Genomic DNA, 22,869 nt, shown 5'->3' with positions numbered 1-22,869 from the left:
ACGCGGAAAAACATGGAGAGAAGGAACAAAGACATAAGAAAGAAAAGGAGGTGGCAGCGGGGAAGACAGACCAGTGGGTCAGGTGGGAGGAGGGTGAGAATTGACATTTTTGCTAAGGTGTAGAAAAGCGCAAGAAGGGAAGAGCCCATCAGCTCAGCTCAGGGTAACCTGACCTACTAAGGCCTTTTGCAGCTATCCGTGCTGAGCTGACACATCCTCCTCCTGGACACATACCCAAAATGGAAGGTGATATTCTGTTAGCTTGGAGTCATACCTTCTGTACTTCCAGCCTGGAAATAAAGCGCAAGGGTCCTGGCACCCTGGGGTGTAAGAAGCTGTCTTATTCCAAGCCAGACTATTGGTCCATCTAGCTCAGGTTCATCCACACTAATTGGCAGCAGCTCTCCAGGGCTTGAGGCAGGAAGTCTTTTCTCAGACTGACTCAAGAGATGCTAGGGATTGAACCTGGGACCTTCTGAATGCAAAGCACATGCTCTACCACTGAGCTAGAGCCCTTCCCTTGAGCACACTTGCCACCTGAAGACTCCTGTAATTTACAGCGGCAAGACCTGCCTGCAATTGGTGCAGCTTTTCCTAACAATGTGGAAATTGATACTGTGGCCTGTGGAATTCTTTCCTAGCACACAGCTGTTGAAAGGTAATGAAACTTGCCAGGGGGAAAAGGATAAACTTTATAACTGGGTTAATGTAAATCTGTACATATCTAAAATCAGTCTGAGTGTATTAAAAATGGTGGGGAGGAGACCAACACTGATCTGCTTTTTAAAAAAATTATCTTGTTCATCAGATAAGGTGGCCATGTGTCTTTCTTTGTGGAGGATAGTCCTCTGTGGGGCTGCCTGCCCAAAATCCAGTTTAAATATAAAAGAAGCCCAAGAAGGGAGAACCCAAGAAGAGCTCTTGAAGTTGCTCATTAGCACCTGAAGAACAAAGCACAGGTCACCAGGTCAGTCTTCCTCACTATGGTGAGATGCATCAGACATGTATTTAAATTATAAAACTTCCTAAATTTGCATATCTCTCTATAAAGTAGTATATGCATATTTTTACATAAATCTTTGCCTTCTTTTTGTGATGCATTTCCTCTTTTTAAAGTAATTTGTACATGGCTACTTTATATTCAGCTTAAAAAGGCTCCCAGCACAGATAAGACCTGGGAATCCTTGCCTCTAGTAAAAGGTAAAGGACCCCTGGATAGTTCAGTTCAGTCAAAGGTGACTTTGGGGTTGCGGCACTCATCTTGCTTTCCGGCCGAGGGAGCCAGCGTTTGTCTGCAGACAGCTTCCCAGGTCATGTGGCCAGCATGACTAAACCACTTATGGCGCAACGGAACACCGTGCCAGGAGCCAGAGCGCATGGAAATGCTGTTTACCTTCCCGTCGCAGAGGTACCTATTTATCTGCTTGCACTGGTGTGCTTTTGAACTTCTAGGTTGGCAGGAGCTGGGACAGAGCACCCTGCCGTGAGGATTCGAACCGCCAACCTTATGATCGGCAAGCCCAAGAGGCTCAGTGGTTTAGACCACAGCGCCATCCGCATCGTCTAGTACATCAGGGGTTGCCAACATTTTCAGACCCCAGGGCACATTTGGACTTTTGATCGTTCACTTTGGATTTGGGTAAAAGTCAGATCCAGTGTAAACGCTGAAAGGGAAATGGGAAAGGGCGTCTGTCGCTTCCAGCTGCCTCCTTCAGCCCAATGTGCTTTCCCAAGGAATGCAGGCTCACCACAGGGGCAGCAATTCTTTTTTTGAAGTCAGCCCAAATCCATACCTATCCTGTCATGTCTTATGCAGTGAGGTATTTCGATGCACTTCCCCTCAAAACCAGCTTCACTCCGAATTAAGAAGAATAATGAATGACTTCACTGTGTTTCAATCCGGCACAGTGTGGACAACTATCACGTGAGTGCAAAGGATGCTGGGACTTTGGTCAAGTTCTTGCCAAGGCCGGTCGAGGCAGCATCTCTTGAAATTCTATTCCCGTTAGGACCCCTCCTTGCCTTTCAATTGACAATCTGGGCTCCAATCATAACCCTCGTAGCCCCATCAATCACTCTCTTCCCCGCCCCCACAATTCATTTCGTTCTTGGTCGTTGGCTCTGACTCTCGCCTATCTAACTCAGTTTTTAAATCTGACTGGCCTAGGGAAATGTCAATTAAAAATCGAAACCCCATTCTTGTTGGCTACTCTGGTAACACCTCACAAGCCGACAAGTAAGGTCTCTTGCCTTTCCCTGGACTGGGCAACGTCAAAAACGTTCGCGCCCACATTTTCACATCCTGGAGTTCCATTGGTTCAGGATCACGCTACTCAAAAAAGCTGACACCTTCGGCTGCCGCTTTATTTGACGAGAGCCGCCGCTTTTACTTCCCCGTTAGCCGCCTATAAACATCACGTGCGTTCGTCTTTGCAGGGTTAATTTCCGCTCTCGCTGGTGATTGGACAATCCTTGCCGGTTCTTCTTCCTGTTGGCTGGTGGGCTCTTTAAGCACGCCTCTCCCCCGCCCTTTCCTACAAATACCTTAGCCAGCTCTGTCCCGATTGGTTGAGCTTCGCCGGCCTCCCGGCTAAGAAAACGGATTTCTGGTTTTGGGTCTGCGTCTCTGATTGGCAAGTACTCCCCCGCCCTTCCTCATTTTGATCGACATCTCCTACTTCCCTTTAAGGATTGGCTGCGCACCATAGCCCGCTCTATTCGATTGGTTTGCCCTTCGAGGAGCCCCGCCCTCATCTCCAGGCCCTCCCCACCCCTTTCTGTTCCATTTGTGCTCCATTTCAGTGATTGGCTAAAGTCGTTTTCCTCCTTGACTCTCATTGGCTGAACTCCGGCCTAGGCTGTCTGGAGATGCGCGCGCAGCCTGGGGTGGTTGCCTCTCCTACTGCTGCTGCTACTACCAGGGCAGGGGGGAGCGCGAGGCTCTGTGCTTCCTCCTTCTCCTTCCCCACCCTCCCCTTACCACAGCTCAGGCTTTGGCTGGGTGACTAGGCCACATTCCCCCCCTGTTGGGGGGGAGGGGGCCATTGTTGTTATGGAGGCCGGTTCTGGGGACCCCCCATCACCCCCACCGAGGTATAATGCTCCTCACTCAGTGCTCCATGCCCTCAAGAAGGTGAGCCCGGCTCCTGGGGCTGTAGGAGTGCCTGCAGACAACATGACAGCTTCGCCCCTGGCAACAGACAATGCAGTAACAATGGAAGCCGTGGAAGCAGACCTGCCAACCAGCGCTACAACAGCAGCACCTTGCATTCCTACAGAAGCAACTTTAACCAAGATCACCGTAGAGATGTCTCTCATGGCTGTGGCCAACGATAACGGGACCATGGCCTTTCCTGCACAGGTGGCATCAGATGTCGTAGCTACGGACATAATTCCGATGGGCGACAAATCTCCCGCAGAGACGGTACCTGTGACCAATTTGGTGGATCCTGTGCCAGCCGTGGCAACGGTAAATGGAATGTCGGTGACGTCGTCCGATGATGTTGGGATGGTGTCGCCAGCTGTGGCTTTGCCTAAAGAGACCATGGTGAAATCTCTCCCAGTTCCACCAGAATCGCCCACAGTGGTAGTGGTAGCGCCTAGCCCCGTGACGCCTCCCGAGAAGACTCCACCGACCACCCCAGAGGGAATGGCGCCTCACGATCTCTCCACTCCACAACCGCCCCAGGACATGGGCTCCCAGTCCAGTCTCGGAACCCCGGCACCCAGGGCTCCTCCAGCTCCTGACACATTGAGCTACTTGGATTCTGTCAGCCTCATGTCAGGCACCATGGAGTCACTGCCCGGCTCTGGATTCCCTGATGATGCTAGCTCCCTGGGTTCAGATTCTGAGATCAATGGATTGGCATACCGGAGGACCGACAAATATGGCTTCCTAGGGGGAAGCCAATATGTTGGTTCAATGTAAGTATTGGCACCAAGATGATGAGTTTCCCATGCTGTGGGGAAGGGAGGGAGGGGAGATGTTAAGTCTTTTATACAGGACAAACAAGTTCAGCAAGATATCCAGTGATGACCACAATTCCAACTCTGGCTAGGGTGCTGGGAAAAGAATATATGATGTTCTTCCCCTAGGGGGCGCAAGCTGTCATTTTGGAAAAGTTGGGTTATGGGGAGAATCCTAGGGATGAGAGGGATCCTTGCCCAGATTGGTACCCTGACAGCATAAGTATAACCTAAGGCATCGCCCACAGATGCTCGTCCATCAGACTTCGTGAATGGTATCTCGCTAGTTTGGGGAGTGCTTCCTCTAATCTTTGACTTTTGGGGAATATGAGATTTTGGTTTTATTGGTTGACGTTTGGAACAGAATGTGCAGTCATTCCTCTTTAAGAAAATCCTTATTTTCCCCCTCTAAACCTACTTCATCATCTTGTGCTTGGCATACAGCAAAGGAACAAAAAGCACTTGAGTTTTTGAAAAGAGGTGAAATACATTGATTCTCCTCTAGGCAGGAGGACAGTGTGGAGTTCTGAGGCTCCCTGATGCTCTGTAAAACAGTTGTATGAATTGGGGTGGGTGGGCTGCTGATCATGACTGTTTTGGAGCTGCCTTAATTGTCTTCCTAAACCCTAGAGCTATCTCTTCAGCATGATCCGTCAATTAGATCAAGTGACTCATTTCTCCATCCAATATGACTGGGATTTAATCTCTGCCCTTTCCACCATAACTCTGTTTTTTCTCTTCAGCTTGGATGCTGCCCTCATTGGCCTGAAATTCAAACCATCTCTCTGGATATGTTGTTTCACTGGAAGGATGCTACATGCTCTTTTGTCTTGTGGATGACCACCTTTTTTTCATTCATGCCAGTCAGTCTTTGTCCCAAACCCAGGAAGTGTTGTTGTAACATTAGTCTCAGTATATTATATTTCAGTTGTGTATTACACTATATCCCCCAAAACCTTGGTTTGCCTCTTACTCCAGTTGCCAACTCTCCTAAATGGCCATTCCATGCATTTGTGGTGTGGTGGGAGACAAAGTTGCTAAGGGAATTCACTGTCCCAGGATGTGAGCAGGTCAAAGGTTAGACATTTTCTTATAGGATGTCTACATCTGTATTTGCTAACTATAGCCAAAGGAAACAATCACCTGCTCACTTGTCAGTCTTCTAACAGTTAGGAGGGAATGAGATGATGAATTGACTGATTACTGCCCTGTTGTTTTCTGGCAGTGTTAGAAATTAACCAGGCAGGCACTAGACATGTTTTGCAACTGACATGGGCCCAGTTGCGACCACATGGAGATCTCTGGATGCCAGGTTGGCGACTGACATCTCCATCTGGCTGGCCCCTCCACCTTTCTTAAGCAGGTAAGCAGAACAGCTTCTTTAATGCATTTATATCTTGCCTTTTTCTCCAAGGAGTACATGGTTCACCCACCTCCTCAGTCACTCCCTATAACAACCCTGTGAGGTAGGTTAAGAGGCTGTGACTGGCCCTAGGTCACCTAGGAAGCTTCATGACTGAGTGGGGTTTTGAACCCTGATCTTCCAGGTCCTAGCCCAACACTCTTAACCATTACACTGCACTGACTTCCTAGAGTACTTCTGCTGTTGGGCATCTATATAAATTAAATAGGTAAATAAATATGGGGAAAGCAAAATGGCACTTAGAGAAGGATATGAAATGTTTTCCCTGAAGCTTGAATTTGTTTTATTCTGTATTGTTTTGTTTTATGTTTTAATGTGCCGTAAACCACTTTGAGATTTTCTCTTTAAAATATAAAGTAGTATAGAAATGAAATTAATAATAATACTAATAAACTTCTTTGGGGGTGGGTGGGAATGGTGCCTAGACATACCATTGTGGCAACTGCAACCCAGGTTTAAGATGCCATTTGGCGATTAGCTTATATATCTGAGTTTCTAACACGACTTCCTTGCTCCTCGTGGAGATGAGATGCAGGGATGGGTGGGCCACATTCAACTTGCCCTGTGTGCTCTTAATTGTCTTCAGGCTCTCAATAAAGTGTCTACAGCTGTGGCTGTTGAAGAGATATTCTGGGAAGAGTGCTTGGCTTTTGTTTCCTTAACATTACCATTCCCCCAGTCCTCAGTTACAAGCAGCTTCTTCTAAAAGCATCTACATGGAGTGAGGAAAAAGAGTGAGTTCTCAGGTGATTTGTGCAGCGTGGGCTGACCAATATGCTGTTGCTTTTGAGGAGCTTTTGAGCCGTTATCTATTGGAAGGTGTTCCCCCTCTTCCTCTCTATGCCAGTGTATCATTCTACCCAGACTTGCTTTCCTGTTCTGGCCCTGAAAAGCTGGGAGATTCTGGGTGGGTTCAAAAGCTGACCTTTCAGGACCTGTAACTGTACAGCGGCAGTTGTCTGTGGCCTTCCGTCATGCAGTTAAGCCTAGTGGAAGTTTGTCTCACTTCCCTGGATTCTTGAGCATAGTAATGCCAAGTGCCACTGACTGATGGAAGTCCAGGGAGGTCTTTTAGCTCAAAGACTTACCTAGCCCCCTAATCAGGTGCCACTAAAGGGTGTGGAGGAGGGACCATTGCCTCTCCCCGGTTGCCCTGGTTTCACATGGGAGTGTGGAATAGTGTGTATGGCATGTGGAACATTGTGTATTTAGAAAGTGACGTATCTGTAAACAGCCTCTAACACAGGATTTGGCAGCCACCCCTAATCCTAAGAATTTTAGTTTTCTTTTAAAGAGAAAAGTCTGCTGAGCTCATGTTTGATGAGGAAGACCTCATCGGAGGCCAGCCCTCTTCTCCCTGCTAGTTTTCAACATGATATTAGACTTCCCACAAGCATCTGTTTGGCCACTATGAGGATAGGACGCTGAATTAGAGGAGCCTTTGGCCAGATCCTTTTTTACATAGCACCTAAGGCCCTTTGTTTCCAATAGCTGGCTGGTCAAATACCCCTAGAGGGCAAGGTGGTGCCGACAGCTTTCTCCCTATTGTTTGTCTCTAGCAATGGGAAGTATTCACTTTCTGAAAATGGGGGTGGGGCTTGGGGAGGTTCTGTTGTAAGCTGTCTAATCGCTAGAATTTTCAGCAATGCATTGGATCCATTTTTAAGGTCTTCTTACAAGATGCAAGGATGTGGCAGGAAGAAACAGTTCCCAGTTCTGCCCACAAGAAAAGTTAGATGCAAATTAAATATGAAAAGTAGTTTATGCTGGCAGGATTGATTTCAGTTGTGGAATGCCCTTTTTAGTTGATAGTTCTGACAAGTGCAAATTCCTAGTGGTTTTGCAGTCTGCTGACCGTCAGCTTGTTCGTCTGCAGAATATGAGTTAGTAACGAGGCATGTCTGTGCTAAGGATTAGTGGGGTGTTGTTTTGTTTCAGCTGGCGAATGCATGTAGGTGGCAGCAGCCTGGGGGGTTGCTTTCTTTGCTTGGCGGGTGTGGGACCAATTGCCTGAAGTTTCTCTTATTGGATGCAGATAAGCTGCTGTTCCTGCTCAGCCATCTGTACCACCTTCTGTCATCTTTTGGCCGATGCTGGAACCTGTAAGGAAAGCCAGTTATTGAGGAAGAACGACTGACAAAGTAAACAGTAGTCAATAGAAACAGAACTATGGGTATCGACAGCCAACAGGGTTAGAGCAGGAAAAAAAGGAACCTGGGGTATTGGGAGCTGAGCCGAGCCTGTATTCAGGATTTGTTGTTTTGTGTTTGGTTTTCTTCCCTGCCTTATCCACATTGGTTAAAATATATCTCTTTTGATTTGTCTTAGGCTCTGAAATGCAGGTTCCTCTAGCGAATTTTGGGGCGAAGTAGAGCTTTTGACTCATGGCTTGAGTACTCGGTGTGTAGGCAGCTCTGGTTCAAACTGCTTCTCAGCCATAACACTCCCCTGGGTGACCTTGGACAAGTCACTCACAAAATTCTGAAGATCAAATAAACCCCACATGTGCTGTTCTAAGTTCCATGGGAGGAAGACCAGGATAGAAATGGGGCATAGGGATGTTGGCTAAGCCCAGGGCTGCACCCACCCCAATGCACTGTAGGAAGTGAGTGGAGGTTCCTGGCTTCTCTGCACGTGGGCTAAAGCCTTATAGTGCTGGAGGCTTGTAGGTTGCCTTGCAGAGAAGTGGAGCCCCACAAAAGCACCAGCCACTGGTTTCCTCCGATGGGTGTGGCCGTGGGAGAAAACTGCTGTTCCTTCCCCACCAAACTCCTTCCCTGGCTTTTTTCAATTAAGCAGCCCCACCACTTCCTGTTTGGCAAACTACACTTCCTGTTTCTTGCTGGGTTCTGTTAAAGGGAGCCCTGCCCAGATCCTTCTGTATGTTCGCCTTCCCTAAGGCCTCTTGACTGAAACTGATGCGGGGTAAGGGGTGGAAGCAAGTAAAATTAGGCACCTCACTCTTTCTTTCTTTATTTTGTGTGTTTATATTTTGAAAATGTATTTAAAAAGGAGAGGACAAGCTTGAATTGCCTGTTGCCCCATGGCCCAGCTAACTGTGAATCACATCACGACTAGCTGAAGGGCTTCTTACTTTCATTCATGCTTATCGGAGTTATCCCCTGATACTCTTTGAAGTTTTCTTTTGTGTGGGAGGAGCGAGGAAAGCTGAATACATTGTGAATATTGCATGTGCCTGTAGTCATGTAGTACACGGTTGGTGAGCCCGGAGGCAGGAATGGGTAGTGGGAAACCACAGACACTCTGACTGGAACCTTACCCTGTAACATTTTCTCAGGTTACGCAGGAGGAAACTGCTCCATTTCTCAATGCCCTCCCACAATCTCCTTGGTGGCCACAAACCAAGAGCAATGAGTTTGATGGAAGGAAAGCTCAGTCTAGGATTTTCCCATGTGTTGAGTAGAAATTACAAAGATGGTATGTTCAGGGTAACAAGTAGAGGGTGGCTGGCTCAAAAAGTGTTTGTTACCTGCCTGGAGGGCTTGTCCTGCCAATCCCTTTTCCTAGAAGGGCCTGGAAGAGGGGGACTCTCAGGGACCATGAAGCTGGGGAGCAAGAGGAGGACACTGGGCTGGGGGAGTTTGGTGCTATCCCAGTGGTCCCACCTCCCCAGTGCAGCTGCATAATCTGCATTTTTCAAAAAAGGAATTTGTAGCTGTGTCCTTTTGAAAGCGCAGAAGCTGGCCAAGAGGCTGAGGGCACCAGTATATTGCATAGCCCTTTAGCTCTTTCCATGAATGTTGTGTACTTCTTGCAAAATGAGCATAATGGGCATGTATGAAACTCACTTGGCACTGAATAGAACTGACAACCTTTTTCTCCTTAGCTCAGTATCTGCTTCCTTATCCTTTCTTCTTCTTCTTCTTTCCCTGCAGTGAAAGCGCCATCCCAGTGGACGTGGCCCGGCAGAGGGAACTCAAATGGCTGGACATGTTTTCCCACTGGGACAAATGGCTGTCACGCAGATTCCAAAAGGTAAGCAGGGATCAGCTGCTGAGTACCACCTTCCCGACTGTGTAGAGGGAAAGACTCCAACTGGGATCTGAGCTTCCCTTTCTTACTGAATTTATTAATTCCTCCATCTCATTTGCAGGTGAAATTGCGCTGCCGGAAGGGGATCCCCTCTTCTCTCCGTGCCAAAGCGTGGCAACTCCTCTCAAACAGCAAGGAGCTTCTGGATCAAAATCCAGGGAAATTTGAGGTATTTCCAAGTACCTTGTCTTGGCTGCTATGCTGATGGGAGGGCGACGTCAGGCTCTCTGTTGGGAAAAGAAGAGAGAACAAGTTTTCAGCCTTTCCCCCTCTCCGTTTTGTTTTGTTTTGGTTCTTGTCTGCTTTTTTCTTAGGAATTGGAACGCCAGCCTGGAGATCCCAAATGGCTAGATGTGATTGAAAAAGACCTGCACAGGCAATTCCCTTTCCACGAGATGTTTGCGGCTCGGGGAGGCCACGGGTGAGAGAACGGAAGACGGGTGGCAGGGAATGGTTTTGCTACAGTGGCCAAAATGAGTGTCATCTAAGGTTGGGAGGTCTCCATTCTTCTCTTGTGCACCTCTGACTCTTAGGATTGCGCTTCCTCTCCGTGTACTTGAACAATTTGCCCTCTAAGGAGCCTTAGAGGTATTGCTTTATCCCTTCCTCTCCAGCTCCCTGTGCTGGGTGCGGATGATGGGAGTTGTAGCCCACCAGGTTGGGAAAGACTGTCAGCACTCACTCAGGTTCCAGCATTCTTCCTTCTCCTCCATCCCTTCCATCTCCCACCCGAAGTAGCACAGCCTATTGGTAGTTAGACGCTCATGACTCCCACCTCTCTTTTGCCTGTCCCAGGACCATTGCAGCCTGTGCTTTGGAAACCTTGAGCCTCCATTGGAGGCCCAGCCCTTACTTGCGGCCTAGTCTTGGGTTAGAAATGGCACTACCTGGAGGCCAAAGACCCACATCATACCTTCCAACCCTTCCCTGAGCCTGCTGGGTCCCATTTTGAATCTGATGCCCTTTCAAGGCTAGGAGAGGGGTTCTGGATCCCTGGTCCTCACCCTTCTCTTCCGTCGCAGGCAGCAGGACCTCTACCGCATTCTGAAGGCCTACACCATCTACCGGCCAGAAGAAGGCTACTGCCAGGCACAGGCACCCGTGGCCGCGGTTTTGCTGATGCATATGCCTGCAGAGGTGAGGAGCTACTTCATGACACTGTGTGGCAGAGGGAGGGACAGCGGACACCTTGAGAATGTGGGTTCTCTGAAAAAGAAAAGGATGGGATGTGGCGGATGAGGTTTGGGGAGGAGCCAAAGTTTGTATATGCTGGGAAGAATCTTCAGCAGGAAAAGTGGGAGGGCAGAGAGCATCCTGACTCCAAAACTCTTGGGGTCTTGGTGTTGGTAAGGAGAGGGTCTTTTACACCAGGCCTACCCAGTGGTTCCTTCTCTGCTAGAAACTGTCCTTTGTGCTGCTGAAGCAGTGGGCAGGGGGAGCCAGCACCTTGCTCCATGCTCTCAGAGACACCTAAGAAGAGCCCTGCTGGGTCAGACAAGAGGCTTGTCTAGCCCAGAATGCTGTTCTCAGCTGCAGCCTTTTTTCTATATGACACTGAGCATGTGCAGTGGGTTTGTTTTTTAAATTGATTATTACACTCACATCCCTTCTTTTCCCCAAGGAGCTCAAGCTGATGGGCAGGCTTCCCCCCACTCCTCATTTTATCCTCACAACAAGTAGGCTAGGCCGAGAGCTGATGACTGCCAGGCTGAGGTCACCCGGCTGAGTGGGGGTTTCAACCCTGGTCTCCCAGGTCCTCGCGCAGCACTCTAATCGCCAAACCAAACAGATGTCTCAGAGCCTCCAAACTCAAACTCTAGTCTTGCAGCAATCTTTATGACTGCGCACAGGCCCTCAAGGCATGTCTACCAGGAGATAAGAGTCTGTTGGGCACTCTCTCCTCAACCCTCTCTCTCTCTGTCAACCTGCCACTTTTCAGCCCTGTTACTTAGTCTCAGGCCAGTTGTCAACACCCTTACCTGCAAACACTTTCCCAACGTAGAAATACAGCCATGGTATTTCAGAATTTATAAGGCCCACAGCAATCCATCGGTGGTGCCTTGTTTCTTCAGCTCCAGTGGAAGTCAAGGGCTGTAGCTCAGCAGCAGAGCATCTGCTTTGCAGGCAGAAGGTCGCAGGTTCAATCCTTGACACCTCAAGGTAGGCCTAGATAATATTCCCTTCCTGCAGCCATGCAGAGCCACTGCCGGTCAGCGTAGATAATGCTGTACTAGATAGACCTATGGCCTGACCCAATATAATGCAGCTTCCTTTGTTCTTCTTTTTGGACGTTGGTTGCTTGTGTGCCACCTGCACAGTACTGCAAAGGAAATACGGCAGCCAGAACAGAGGAGGTAGCTCTCTGGGCTGTCCTTCCTGAATGCACTAGTAGGGGTTTATTGCATGCAATTGGGCAGTGAACTAGTGGAAGGACTGCCTTAGCCAGGACTGCCCAGATTATCAGTGTTGAGAGTTTCTGTTTCTCTGTCTCTTCAGCAAGCTTTCTGGTGCCTGGTGCAAATCTGTGAGAAATACCTCCCTGGCTATTACAGCGCTGGACTGGTGAGTATGGCTGTGGTCCTGTGAGGAAGGGCAGTAGGCCCCGGGCATTTCCACAGGGCTTCTTTATGGGGAAATGTTTTCTGCACTCTTAAAAAAAAAAACACTCTAATGAATAGAGGTTTCCCCCCACTACTACTTCACTGGAATATCTATGCTTAGCAGTGTCCTGCAAGAACCGCCCAGTATCTTCCTGTTCTCTACTTTTCTGGAGAGGAATGAAACTTGCCCTCCTGGGAAAGGACGGGAGGCTTGTAGTCTGGTAACATGCAGCAGCAGCAGCAGGAGGAGGGACACACATAATTGTACACCTGCCTGCTCTTTCCTCACTTTCATTTCTCTGTTAGGGCCAGTTTATCGGACTAACTTTTTAAGGGTTTGTTTTCCAACCTGTTTCACTTCTCCCTTCATCCTTCCTCCAGTCAAACCTGGAACTTGCCCTCCCACCCCCTGCCACCACGGATGACTGGTCCGGAGAGCGAGCTCGCCTTGGGCTCAAGTTGCCAACTTCTTCTTTTCCCAGCCCATTATAATGGGCTGAATTATAATTATAACTGGGCAGCGAGTGCCGTTTTAGAAGAGGTGATCTCTTCAGCGGTGGAAATACGACATCTGTGATCTTGCCTGTCGTGATGTGTGTGCATCCTCTTGAAACAAAGGAAAGATGCCCTTTCCCTTTTGGAACTGTTTTTTTTATTATTATTATTCAGCTGCTTATATATGCAGGGATAGTTGCTTTTTAAAAATGTGTGCAATTAAGCAACACATTCTTTAAACCAGGTGACTGCTTGAAAGTGGGCCCACGGTGGAAAAAATAGAGTGAAAGAGTATTAAAAGTGAATTAAATCAAGCCAACCTTTCATATGAGCAACAGAGCTAAAGAGGAATCAGTGGCTAACTGTATGTCTTGAGTCTTTTGTTACCCCATCCCACTGGAGCAGGGGTGACTAACCCCAGGCACTCTAGCTTGTTGTTGGGCCACATCTCCCATCTCTCCTGACCATTGGCCATGTTGACTGGTGCTGATGGGAACTGGATCTCCAACAGCATCTTGGGGGGGGGGGGCACAGATTCCCCATCCCTGTTTTATATGGACAGAGACTGTGCCTTTAAGCAACTGCCAAGCAGGCAAAAATCAGCAGGTGAAGGGCCCTGGCTTGGTGGTAGAACACCTTCTTTGCTAGCAGAAGGTCCCAGGTATAATCCCCTGGTATCTCCAGGTGGGTCTGGGAGGGACCCCTGCTTGAATCTTGGCAACCTACTGTAGGCAGTACTAAGCCAGGTGGGCTCACTTAAAGGCAGCTTCCTATGTTCGTTTCATGCTGGGGGAAGCTTTATTTCTGCCTTATATACAGCCATTAGTCACAGAACCTTTATCCATTAAAAATATGGCAATTCTTCTAGCTCCATGCAGCCTTAAGCTGTGTTCCATGGGACCACTTCAGGCCTTCCTAGTTACTGTCTCTGACTTTCCTGTCCCTCTGTACTTCTCTCTTGCTCTCAGAAGTGACAACTACTTTCAGGATCTTAAATCAGGCTTCTCAAGCTGCTTTTTGGCTTCTTTGTTCTTCTCTTTGTTCTTTGTTGAATCAAAGGTGAACTGTTCCAGAAGCTCTGCAGACACCATCTTGGTAGTCAAGATAATCCTGCAAATAATTGGTAGTTGTTGTAGCAGCAGTGAGCTCATATACATATATATCCATTGCTTTGATACAGGCTAATGGGCTTCATTGTCTGTGGGCTTGGGGTTCTGGGCTCTGAGCCCAGAAAGGGGAACTATCTGTGAGATTTTGGTATTTGCCATGATGGAGCCACGATGGGAAGTCACGGCTAAAGTGACAAATGCTGCTTTGTGTATAAAGGTTGTATAAACCTTTGCTTGGGTGTGGACAAGCCATCTCCTTCCTGCCATGTCTGCATCTGTAAAGGCTAGCTGATTTGCTGAAGTCTACACCTTTCTTTTGATAAAGCACTCTGGGATCTTTTACATCCTTCTTTGGTATTCCTCAGGATGGATTTGATTTATATCAAATCGATTTAAATCATGATTTAAATCACTAGTTAGTAAGACTTGATTTAAATCATTTGTTTATTTATTTTTACATAAAGACTCATTCTTGCTGGTATGATCTTAATTTATACAACCAGATGAAGGTTTCATTTTTGGAATAATAAATTTTCAGAGTGGTTTTTACAGTTCTATCAAAAATTACTGATTTGGTTATACTATTAGAAATACGTTGACAGATAATTATGGAATTATTGTGAGGTTTAATAAGTTAACTGTTTATATTTTGACTACTTTTCTGCTGTACTTTATTGGAAGGAGAAAAACAATCATTTCTTTAATAACAATTTTAAACATTTTTTTTTTACTAAAACAGTAACATTATAGCATAAGTATCCATGATTGTTAACTGATGTGCTTTAACGGGTTTGTTTGTTTTTTTAAAAAACACCTTAGACTGAGTTTTAGCACGCATAAAAAACTTAAAACAAATCCTTATTTCTTGATGAATAGCCTTTGGACTATAATGTAACTTAAATAGAAAGTTAACTTTAGAAAGATTTTTCCTCCAAAAGCAATTTATTTTAAAAATCCAATTTAAATTAAAAAAACCCCCCATGATTTTCAATGATTTTTATCCACCTTGGTATTCCTGCACCCAACCACTCCCACAAGCCCTCCTTTGGGCTGGTACAATGAAAAGGAGAAAGGGGGAAGTAGTGGGGAGGGGAAATACCGGGTTGGTGATTCCCCTTCCTCCCGGTGCTCCTCTCACCCCAGAGGTTTCTTGTGCTTCCTGCGCAGGAGGCGATTCAGCTGGACGGGGAGATCTTCTTTGCCCTGCTGCGGAGAGCGTCTCCCATTGCCTACCGCCACCTGAAAAGGTACAAGGTTGACCCCATCTTGTACATGACGGAGTGGTTCATGTGCATCTTCTCCCGGACCTTGCCCTGGTGCTCTGTGCTGCGCGTCTGGGACATGTTCTTTTGCGAAGGTGAGGCTCATTCCTTAGTCCCCACTAGCTTTCTCTCTGCCAGGCCTTGGGTGTCTTGATTACGTGGTCTCTGCATCGCCCCCCCCCCCCCCACTTACGCCGACCCAGTCAGTAGGGAAAGATACAAGAACAACGGCATTTTCTGCTATAAATTGGATCCTCTCCTTTGGCTTCAAAAGAAAAGCCTTTCCATCATTGAATCAGAAGGGTGACTCCTGAGCCCTTGCTTACTTGGTTGTTACAAACTCGACTTGTGTAGCCTCCTTTTTTATAACGCTTATCTCCACCTCACAGAGGACGATGGGATTCCTGGCCTCATACGACAGGCATCCCCAAATGCGGCCCTCCAGATGTTTTGGGACTACAACTCCCATCATCTCCAGCTAACAGGACCAGTGGTCAGGGATGATGGGAGTTGTAGTCCCAAAACATCTGGAGGGCCGAGTTTAGGGATGCCTGTCGTACAATGTGTCAAGCTCCTTCCTCTCCCCCCACCCCCAACCCCTGAGTGATCCTTCTCTCCCACTTGCAGGGGTGAAGATAATCTTCCGTGTGGGCCTAGTGCTGCTCCGGAACACGCTGGGCTCAGTAGACAAGCTGCGCTCCTGCCAAGGCATGTACGAGACGATGGAGAAACTAAGGAACCTGCCTGTTGATACCATGCAAGAGAACTTCCTTGTCCAGGAGGTGAGAAACAGGTCGTAAGGGCAGAGTTCTAAGTGGGGAACAAGGAGCCTTGGATTCTGCACCAAGGATGAGTTACTGCATGATATCTGTCAGGCAGAAAGCCAGTTGGGAAAGTAGTCAGGATTCACACGGCAGAGGAAGGCAGATTGGGGTCAATTGTTTGATTTCTAGATGACCTGCAAATCTACCCTCCCCTGGTGTAGAGAATGCAAATTATCAAAGGGATATCAGATTTAAAGAAGGGACTATCCATTCCATAGGCAAGGACTTATAACTACCAATTGCGGGGTTGGGTTTTTTTTAAGGAACCTAAATTAAAATGTTAAAATGAAGGACACTTCAGGTAACCCAAAATGGATTTTTGGGTGGAAGAACTGTTCTCGGAGGCAGCACATATATGCCCACTGGTAGAGGAAGGAGGGTGCGGTACACACTGGGTGTCAGCTGTGAGGGTGGGTGACATCGCCACGCCACCCACCCCTGCTCGCTCACTGCGCAGGCGGCGGGCAGCTAGCAGCACCCCTCCCGACGTTCACCTGGCAGGCGGCTAGGGAACCTCACCATGCGGGCGGCAAGCCCCGCCCCCGTACCACTCCGGGTGCCGGGGCAGGTAGCTCCACCCCTGTATATGTCTTAAAGGTGTGTGCCTTTCCCACCAAATTCCAGGTGGATCTCCAGCAGGTGGATCTCCAGCGGTTCTGGCTAAAACACAAAGTAGATTCTGGAAGCCAGAAATCTGCCTTCCTCTGTTTTGGAGAATACAAATTATCGAAAGGATATCAAATTTAAAGGAGAGTCGGTCCATTCCATAGTGTAACAATTCTGATTACTTCAGTCTTGGTCAAAATCATTCATAGCTTATGATCAACCTGATTTTTAAGTATTTTTCAGACTTTGTCCATCTTCCTAATCTTTTTTTTTTTTTTAACTTGGGGACTAGAAATATGTGGTTGGCCTTGTTTGTTTTTTATGGGAACCTTGAATTTTCACACTTCTTTACCTAACTTCTATCATATAGCAAATTGGCATGGACATGAAATACATAGTACCTTAGTTTGAACCGTTATGCTTATATCCTGCCTCATATAAGGAGCTTGAGCAGGCTACCGAATAAGTATGGACAGTGTCCATATTTATTCAGATAAGCATGAACTGAAGATACAAATGCACTCAAAATCCTAAAGTAAGATAATTGAGGAAGGGAGCTTAAATGAGCTCCTAAAAGTAGACTGTCTCCAGATTTGGTGGCAAGTGCTTTAAGAAATCTGCTAATCACATGCTTCCAGTGACAAATTACGTGGAGTTCAGGTGTTTGGGAGGGTGGGAAGGCTGCTTCTCCCTCAACTTTTAAAATGGTTTTGATTTTATTTTTTTCATACAGCCAAAATCTGCCTGGGCAGGCTGTGTGTTGGGAGTGGAGGAAGGGCAAACGGGGAGGTTCTGTCCAACCCTTCCCCTCCATGTTTGTCAGTACCTAATCGCCCTCCGCCAGGCCCTTTTTTGCTTGCACGTGGGTGAAGTCCTGGATCCTGGTATTCACCCAAATGCAGATTATAAGGTGGCATGGCGGAAGTTGATTGTGTACTGTAAAGTGGACCACAGCGGAAAAGGTTAAGCAGCCTTCCTCTGCTTGCCCAGGCTGCTTTGAAAGAGAGAGAGAGAGAGAGAAACCACAGAGGGAAGAAACCAGGAACTCCACATGGCAAGTGGTTTCCATTGCAGCTGTGACGTAGCCTTGCCCAGGCCCTGCCTTTGTTTTGTGTGGGCCGGGAGATGTTACACATATGAGGGTGCTGTTGAGAAGTGTGGCGGACATTGGTGAAAGATGCCACGTGGCTATTCCTCTTGCGCTTGCTTTTGTCCCCCCCCCCTTGCCCAGGTGATTAACCTCCCGGTGACAGAAGCCCTTGTGGAGCGGGAGAACGCCACGCAGCTGAAGAAATGGCGGGAGACGCGGGGAGAGCTGCAGTACAAGCCCTCCCGCCGGTTGCATGGCTCACGGGCCATCCACGAGGAAAGCCACCGCATGAACCCGCCCTTGAGCGCCAGTGCCAGCCTTTTGAGCCTCACTGGCCTGCGGCAGAGGGTTGCCATTGGCAGTACCGGCGGCCCCTCCTTCTCCCCAGCGCACACGGTGGGCTCCTTGGCCGTGTCGGCTGTCCCCACTCCGGCTCCTCCCGCCGCCCAGAGCCAGGTGGTGGTGTCCGAAGGCCTCCACCCGGCCTTGCCGTCCCCGACTGGGAACAACATGCCGCTCGGGGGGCCTCCCAGGAAAGCGGGCGGCGGCGGCAGCAAGGAGGAGAGGCGGAAAGAGAAGGAGCGCGAGAGGCAGGAGAAGCTGGAGAAGGAGCGGCAGAAGCAGGAGAAGGAGCGCGAGCGGAAGCTGCAGAAGGAGCGGGAGAAGCAGGAGAAGGAGCGGGAGAAGAAGCAGCAGAGGGAGCGAGCCAAAGAGGAGGCCAAGCTAAAGAAGGAGAGGAAGTTGTCGCTGAGGAAAAAGGAACCCAAGGCAGCCCCTCCGCCACCCGCTGAGGAGGGGAAGGAGGGGGGAACCTCAGGGGCGTCCGTGGTACAAAGCACACACTTTTGAGTAGGGCTGGAGGGCCACACGGGCCCCGACGACTCCCTCCCGTCAGCCAAGGACCAAGGTGGTGGCTGCCACCCAGAGACTTGTTGTGGTAGGGGGACCCAGAGGGCAGGAGGAGCTGTGCCAAGGCGAGGGATAGCTGCCATGCACTGAACCACACAACTTAGGGCCGCGGTTGGGTAGTGGAATATTTAACGGAGGTCCATGTTTTTACCTCCCTTTGCGTGCCTGAGGTGGATGTGGCTCCCTTCCCCCTCCCCTTCCCCTCTTGTTAATGAATAGGGCCAAAACAAGATGGCGGCTGTGCTCTGCGTGGCTACGGAAAATGGCCGCCCGCTGCTGTTTTTGTCGCAACCGACAGGAGCAGCTGCATCACTCCGCTCCCCTACCGAAAGGTTGGGAATCTTAACCGAGGAGGTAACCATATTATTAATAATAATAACTCCTGACATCCCAATTTCAAGTACTGTATATAGAATCCTCTCTCCTTAAAGCTATTTAACCACTCCAGGCTTACAAAACCACCTCCAGAGAGGCTGGTTTCGAGAACAAGGTATTGTCTTCCTGCCAATATATTAACAAATGTTTCTTCCATTGTGGATTGGCCCTCATAACATTGCTATATATATATATATATTTCCCTCGGCTCCACCCCAGACTTGACTGTCTCCCATATAAGAAATCCCTCCTTCCTTTGGCTACCTGGCCCCCATGCATGGTTACCCACAGGCTGCAATAGTTGCCTTATTTGCTGGCGGTGTCTCTGTTCTTTGAAAGCCGCATGGCAGCCTGAAATTTAATCAAGGTGGCTTTAGCCCACATGGGCCTGCAGCAAAGAGGAAAGCTGAACCTGTTGGATTGCTCCCTCGAATTGAGACAGGAAGCCTTTCTGTGAATGCGAGTCTGAGTGTGTGTATGTGTATGTGTATCGGGGGTGGGGAGCTGGCTACCCTGCTACCCAGAAACTCAGCCATTTGGCTGCTCCTATGCAAAGATTTCTTAGCAGTGGTCAGGAAAAAAAAAAGTTGGTGCCTATATGTGTCTGTTGAGATTTCTTGAGCAGAAAGGAGAAAAGAGATTGGAGAGATTCCCCCTTCCCCCTTTGGTGATATGCACTTGAGAAAGGTTTTTGCTCTTCAGCAATTTCTTGTCCTTCAGTATTTACCTTTTGGCAGAAACATTCCCATTTTCTGCCTCCAGACAGTGAGGGAGGCAGCCAGGTTTCTAGGGAGCTTCTGCCAACAAGGGGGGGGGGGAAACTGTGTTGTACACTGTTCCTCTCCAAGCACCGGTACCCATATCAGTCCTTTAACAACATATTTGGAAATCTTTGCCCTTGTTTTATTAGCATACACCCAGCACCAGTCATTTGCTGGATACAAAGGACGCGTCTCCACATTTAAGCCAGTGGACCATTAGTTTTGACTTCTCTGGGCTCTCTTGAAGAGCCCTTCCCCAAGTTCCCAGGTGTTTGGTATGAAAACTCCCATGATCCCCAGCCCAGCATGGCAGTCAGAGGCGGTACAGTACCCTAACATTTATCGAGAGACCAGCAGCAGGAGGAAGGCTGGCCTAGGGTCAGGTTAAGAAATTGTCATTTGGGGAACAGGCTGAGAATGCTTTCATATTTTGAACGCCCACAGTCCCTTCATAAAATTTGAGGCACGGCGGTTTAAAACAGGTTTTAAAATGCTTTTAGTTTGTTAATATAGTACATGCCCCCAAGTTGCATGCTTTATTCCTCTGTCCCTCAGCGGAAAGCAAATTGGTTCTTTTAAAATACTGTAACTCGAATGATTTTTCTCGATGTGTTTTCGTTATGCAACCACAAACCCTTTTAACGTTCCTACACACTGGCATTAGCTAGCTAGGCCTTCCTTTGATAGCGGTGCAGAATGCAGCCGGTCAGATCCTTGGCTTTTATTCCATGCAGCTTAGCAAGACCTGGGATGCTGATATCTACAGCAGCTTAGCAGAGCCTGGGCGGGTCAGAATTTTAGAATGTTGTGGGAAGAAGGGCCTCTGCAACAGGGAGAGAGAACTCTTGCTGCCTTGGAGGTCGGGCTGGGTTGGAAGTGGACTGAATGGATTTGGGCAACTTTGGACTTGTGCATCTTCATAACTCTCCCTGTTGCCCCTTCTGCTTTCACCTTCCGCAGCATCGCTCTCCGCCTTAGGTCACATTTTTCTGCAGTTGTGAATAGCTTGAAAATCATGAACCTGTTTCAGAATCTCGCTTCCCAGAACACGCCTGCCCTAAATGGCAGCTTCTAGACTCCATGATCCCATCTACGAGCCAGCGAAAAAGCTCCATTAGTCCATCCTCATTTCTGTATATAACTTTTCTCTATAACACATATATTATATATATGTTTCAGTATTGTAATTATGTATACAGAACCTTGAGGTTATTATTTTTTTGACCTTGTGCTCTTATTTAATGGGACAGACACTGGAAAAATTAGGAATTCATTTTCTCCCCTTGCCTTTTAATTTTTTATTAGTTTTTTTTTACCACCACTGCTAATCAGGAAGAGAAGAAAATTGGAAGTTTACAGCTGACATCTCTTTAATGTCCTCCTTGTTAATAATGTCTTTCTTTTTGTTCGTGCCTCGTTCTTACTGGATTTTCCCCTCATTGCTTTGTTTAAAAATGTTAACAAAACAAAATGACAGTCCAGTTTGTCAAGCGTCTTCATTGATTTTTGATGGTTTGGGCCGTCTTCGGTGGGATTAGAGTATCTGCATCCTTGGAGTAGGGGAAAGTTTTCTTTGCTGAAGGGTACGCGCAGTGTGCGGGTGCTACCTGTGAATCTGATTTAATTCCTGCCTAAACACAGAGCTTCACATTTATCTCTGTTGAAATTTCATTCTGTGAGTTTTGGCCAAGGTCTCCTTCCTATCAAGATAATCTCTGTCTTCTAAGGCATTGGTTATCTCTCACAGTTTAGTGTCATCTGCAGATTAAATGAGTACCTCCCCCAGCGTTCATCCAATCATTTATTGTTGAACAACTCTGGGCCCAAACACAACTGTATAGCACCCAGCTTGTCACTTTGGCTCCATCTGAACTATACGTTTAAAGCAGTGCCATACAGCTTTAAAAAGTCATGTCTTCCTCACAAAGAATTCTGGAACTTGTAGTCTGATAAGGATACTGAGAATTTTTAAGAGGTTCCTATTCCCCTCACAGAGCTACCATTCCCACAGTGGTTTAATGACCAACCCCTTTCCCCAGGGGACTCTGGGAATTGTAGCTCTGAGGGGAATAGGGGTCTTCTAACAACTCTCATTATGCTAAAACAAACTACAGGATCCTTTGAGGAGAAGAGAGCACTCTTTGAAGTGATATCACCATAGTACTTAAAAGATAAGAGCAGATAGGACATTTTCTCTTTAAGGTTGACCAGGAGCCACTGATGAGCACTCCTTGGCTGCAATCCCTCACTAGCTACAACTCTTATGTCATGGTAGCTCCATCTAGCCCACATTTTACTAGCTTGCCAACATGAATTCTGTAGGGGGTCCTTGATCAGGGAAGAGGAATCTCCAGATGTTGGATTCCAGCTCTCATCAGCTCCACTTTGCACAGTTAGGGATGATGGGAAGATGTATTCCAGTATCAGCTGCCGGGTCAAATATTCTCTGTCCCAAAACTCTGTGACTTTTGACGTCCCTCTCAATTCTGCCATGATTGGGGGAGGCTGTTGGTGGTTTTAAGATCAATATGTTTGCCACATATTGCACCTTTCTCCAAGAAACTTATGGATGACATACTTGGGGCAGTCCGGCATAATAGGTGGGACTGAGACAGAGCTTGGACTTCATGGTGGACTTCATGGTGGAATGGAGATTTGAATACCGTCCCCCACCCAACCAGCCACTGCCCTGGCTCTCTTGAATCTTCGTTGTTGATCTGTGTGTGGGAAAATCAGTGGGCTTGTGTAGCCAGAGGTGGGCCAGTGCCATGTTGGGCAGCCACAAATGATGTTGAGCCAGGGAGCAAGTGAACATAAAGTAAAATTACACATGGATACTTTAAGGGTGTGAGAGCAGAACTGGAAAATCGAAATACAGAAAATTCAGAATATTGTTGGGAACAAAGATCCTTTTAGGTTTGAAAGTCGTGCTGGAGGAATGATTTTATGATGAGTCTCGTAGGCAACTACCTGGAAATCATTGATAAATAGTGTGTGTGTGTGTGTTATGGTGGGTTGGGGAAGATGACGCCATTGGAAGGACCATAGTTTAGAGGTGGAGGCACACTTTGTGTTCAGAAGGGCCCGTCTCTCCCAGTTAACAAGGATCTCTTTACAGTTAATCTGAGGGAAACTTCTGCTTGTGGCCTCTGCTGAGCCAACACTCTCCAGGCAATCCTGGCTTTGATAGCAGTCAACTTTTAGGCCAGACATGGTGGATACCTGCTGCTTCATTTCTATTGTTACTTTACCATATCGCGATAGTGCTGTTGTGGCACTGCATCCTTAAGGCTAAGGCAAGGGTCCTGGCCATAGCTGTCAACCTTCCCTTTTTTTGCGGGAAATTCCCTTATTCCAGCGCCGTTTCCCGCTGCTATCCCGGATTGTTAGATATCC

The 22,869-nt window shown here is 47.8% G+C and overlaps 1 protein-coding gene across 1 annotated transcript; it reads left to right on the top strand.

Moving 5' to 3' along the window:
• Positions 1 to 1,610: 1,610 nt before the first annotated feature.
• TBC1D10B (TBC1 domain family member 10B) lies at positions 1,611 to 20,949 on the top strand. Its single transcript, XM_083409332.1, has 9 exons — positions 1,611 to 3,924; positions 9,286 to 9,385; positions 9,504 to 9,611; positions 9,757 to 9,863; positions 10,465 to 10,579; positions 11,939 to 12,004; positions 14,814 to 15,003; positions 15,536 to 15,690; positions 17,570 to 20,949. The coding sequence occupies exons 1-9, from the start codon at positions 3,053 to 3,055 to the stop codon at positions 18,275 to 18,277; spliced, it is 2,421 nt and encodes an 806-aa protein (XP_083265458.1). The 5' UTR covers positions 1,611 to 3,052; the 3' UTR covers positions 18,278 to 20,949.
• The last annotated feature ends 1,920 nt before the right edge of the window (positions 20,950 to 22,869 follow it).

Source organism: Podarcis tiliguerta (assembly GCF_965153285.1).
Source record: "Podarcis tiliguerta genome assembly, chromosome: 13".
NCBI classification, from domain to species: Eukaryota; Metazoa; Chordata; class Lepidosauria; order Squamata; family Lacertidae; genus Podarcis; species Podarcis tiliguerta.
The sequence above is the reverse complement of the archived record's forward strand: the minus strand, read 5'-3'. Positions and strand labels throughout refer to the sequence as shown.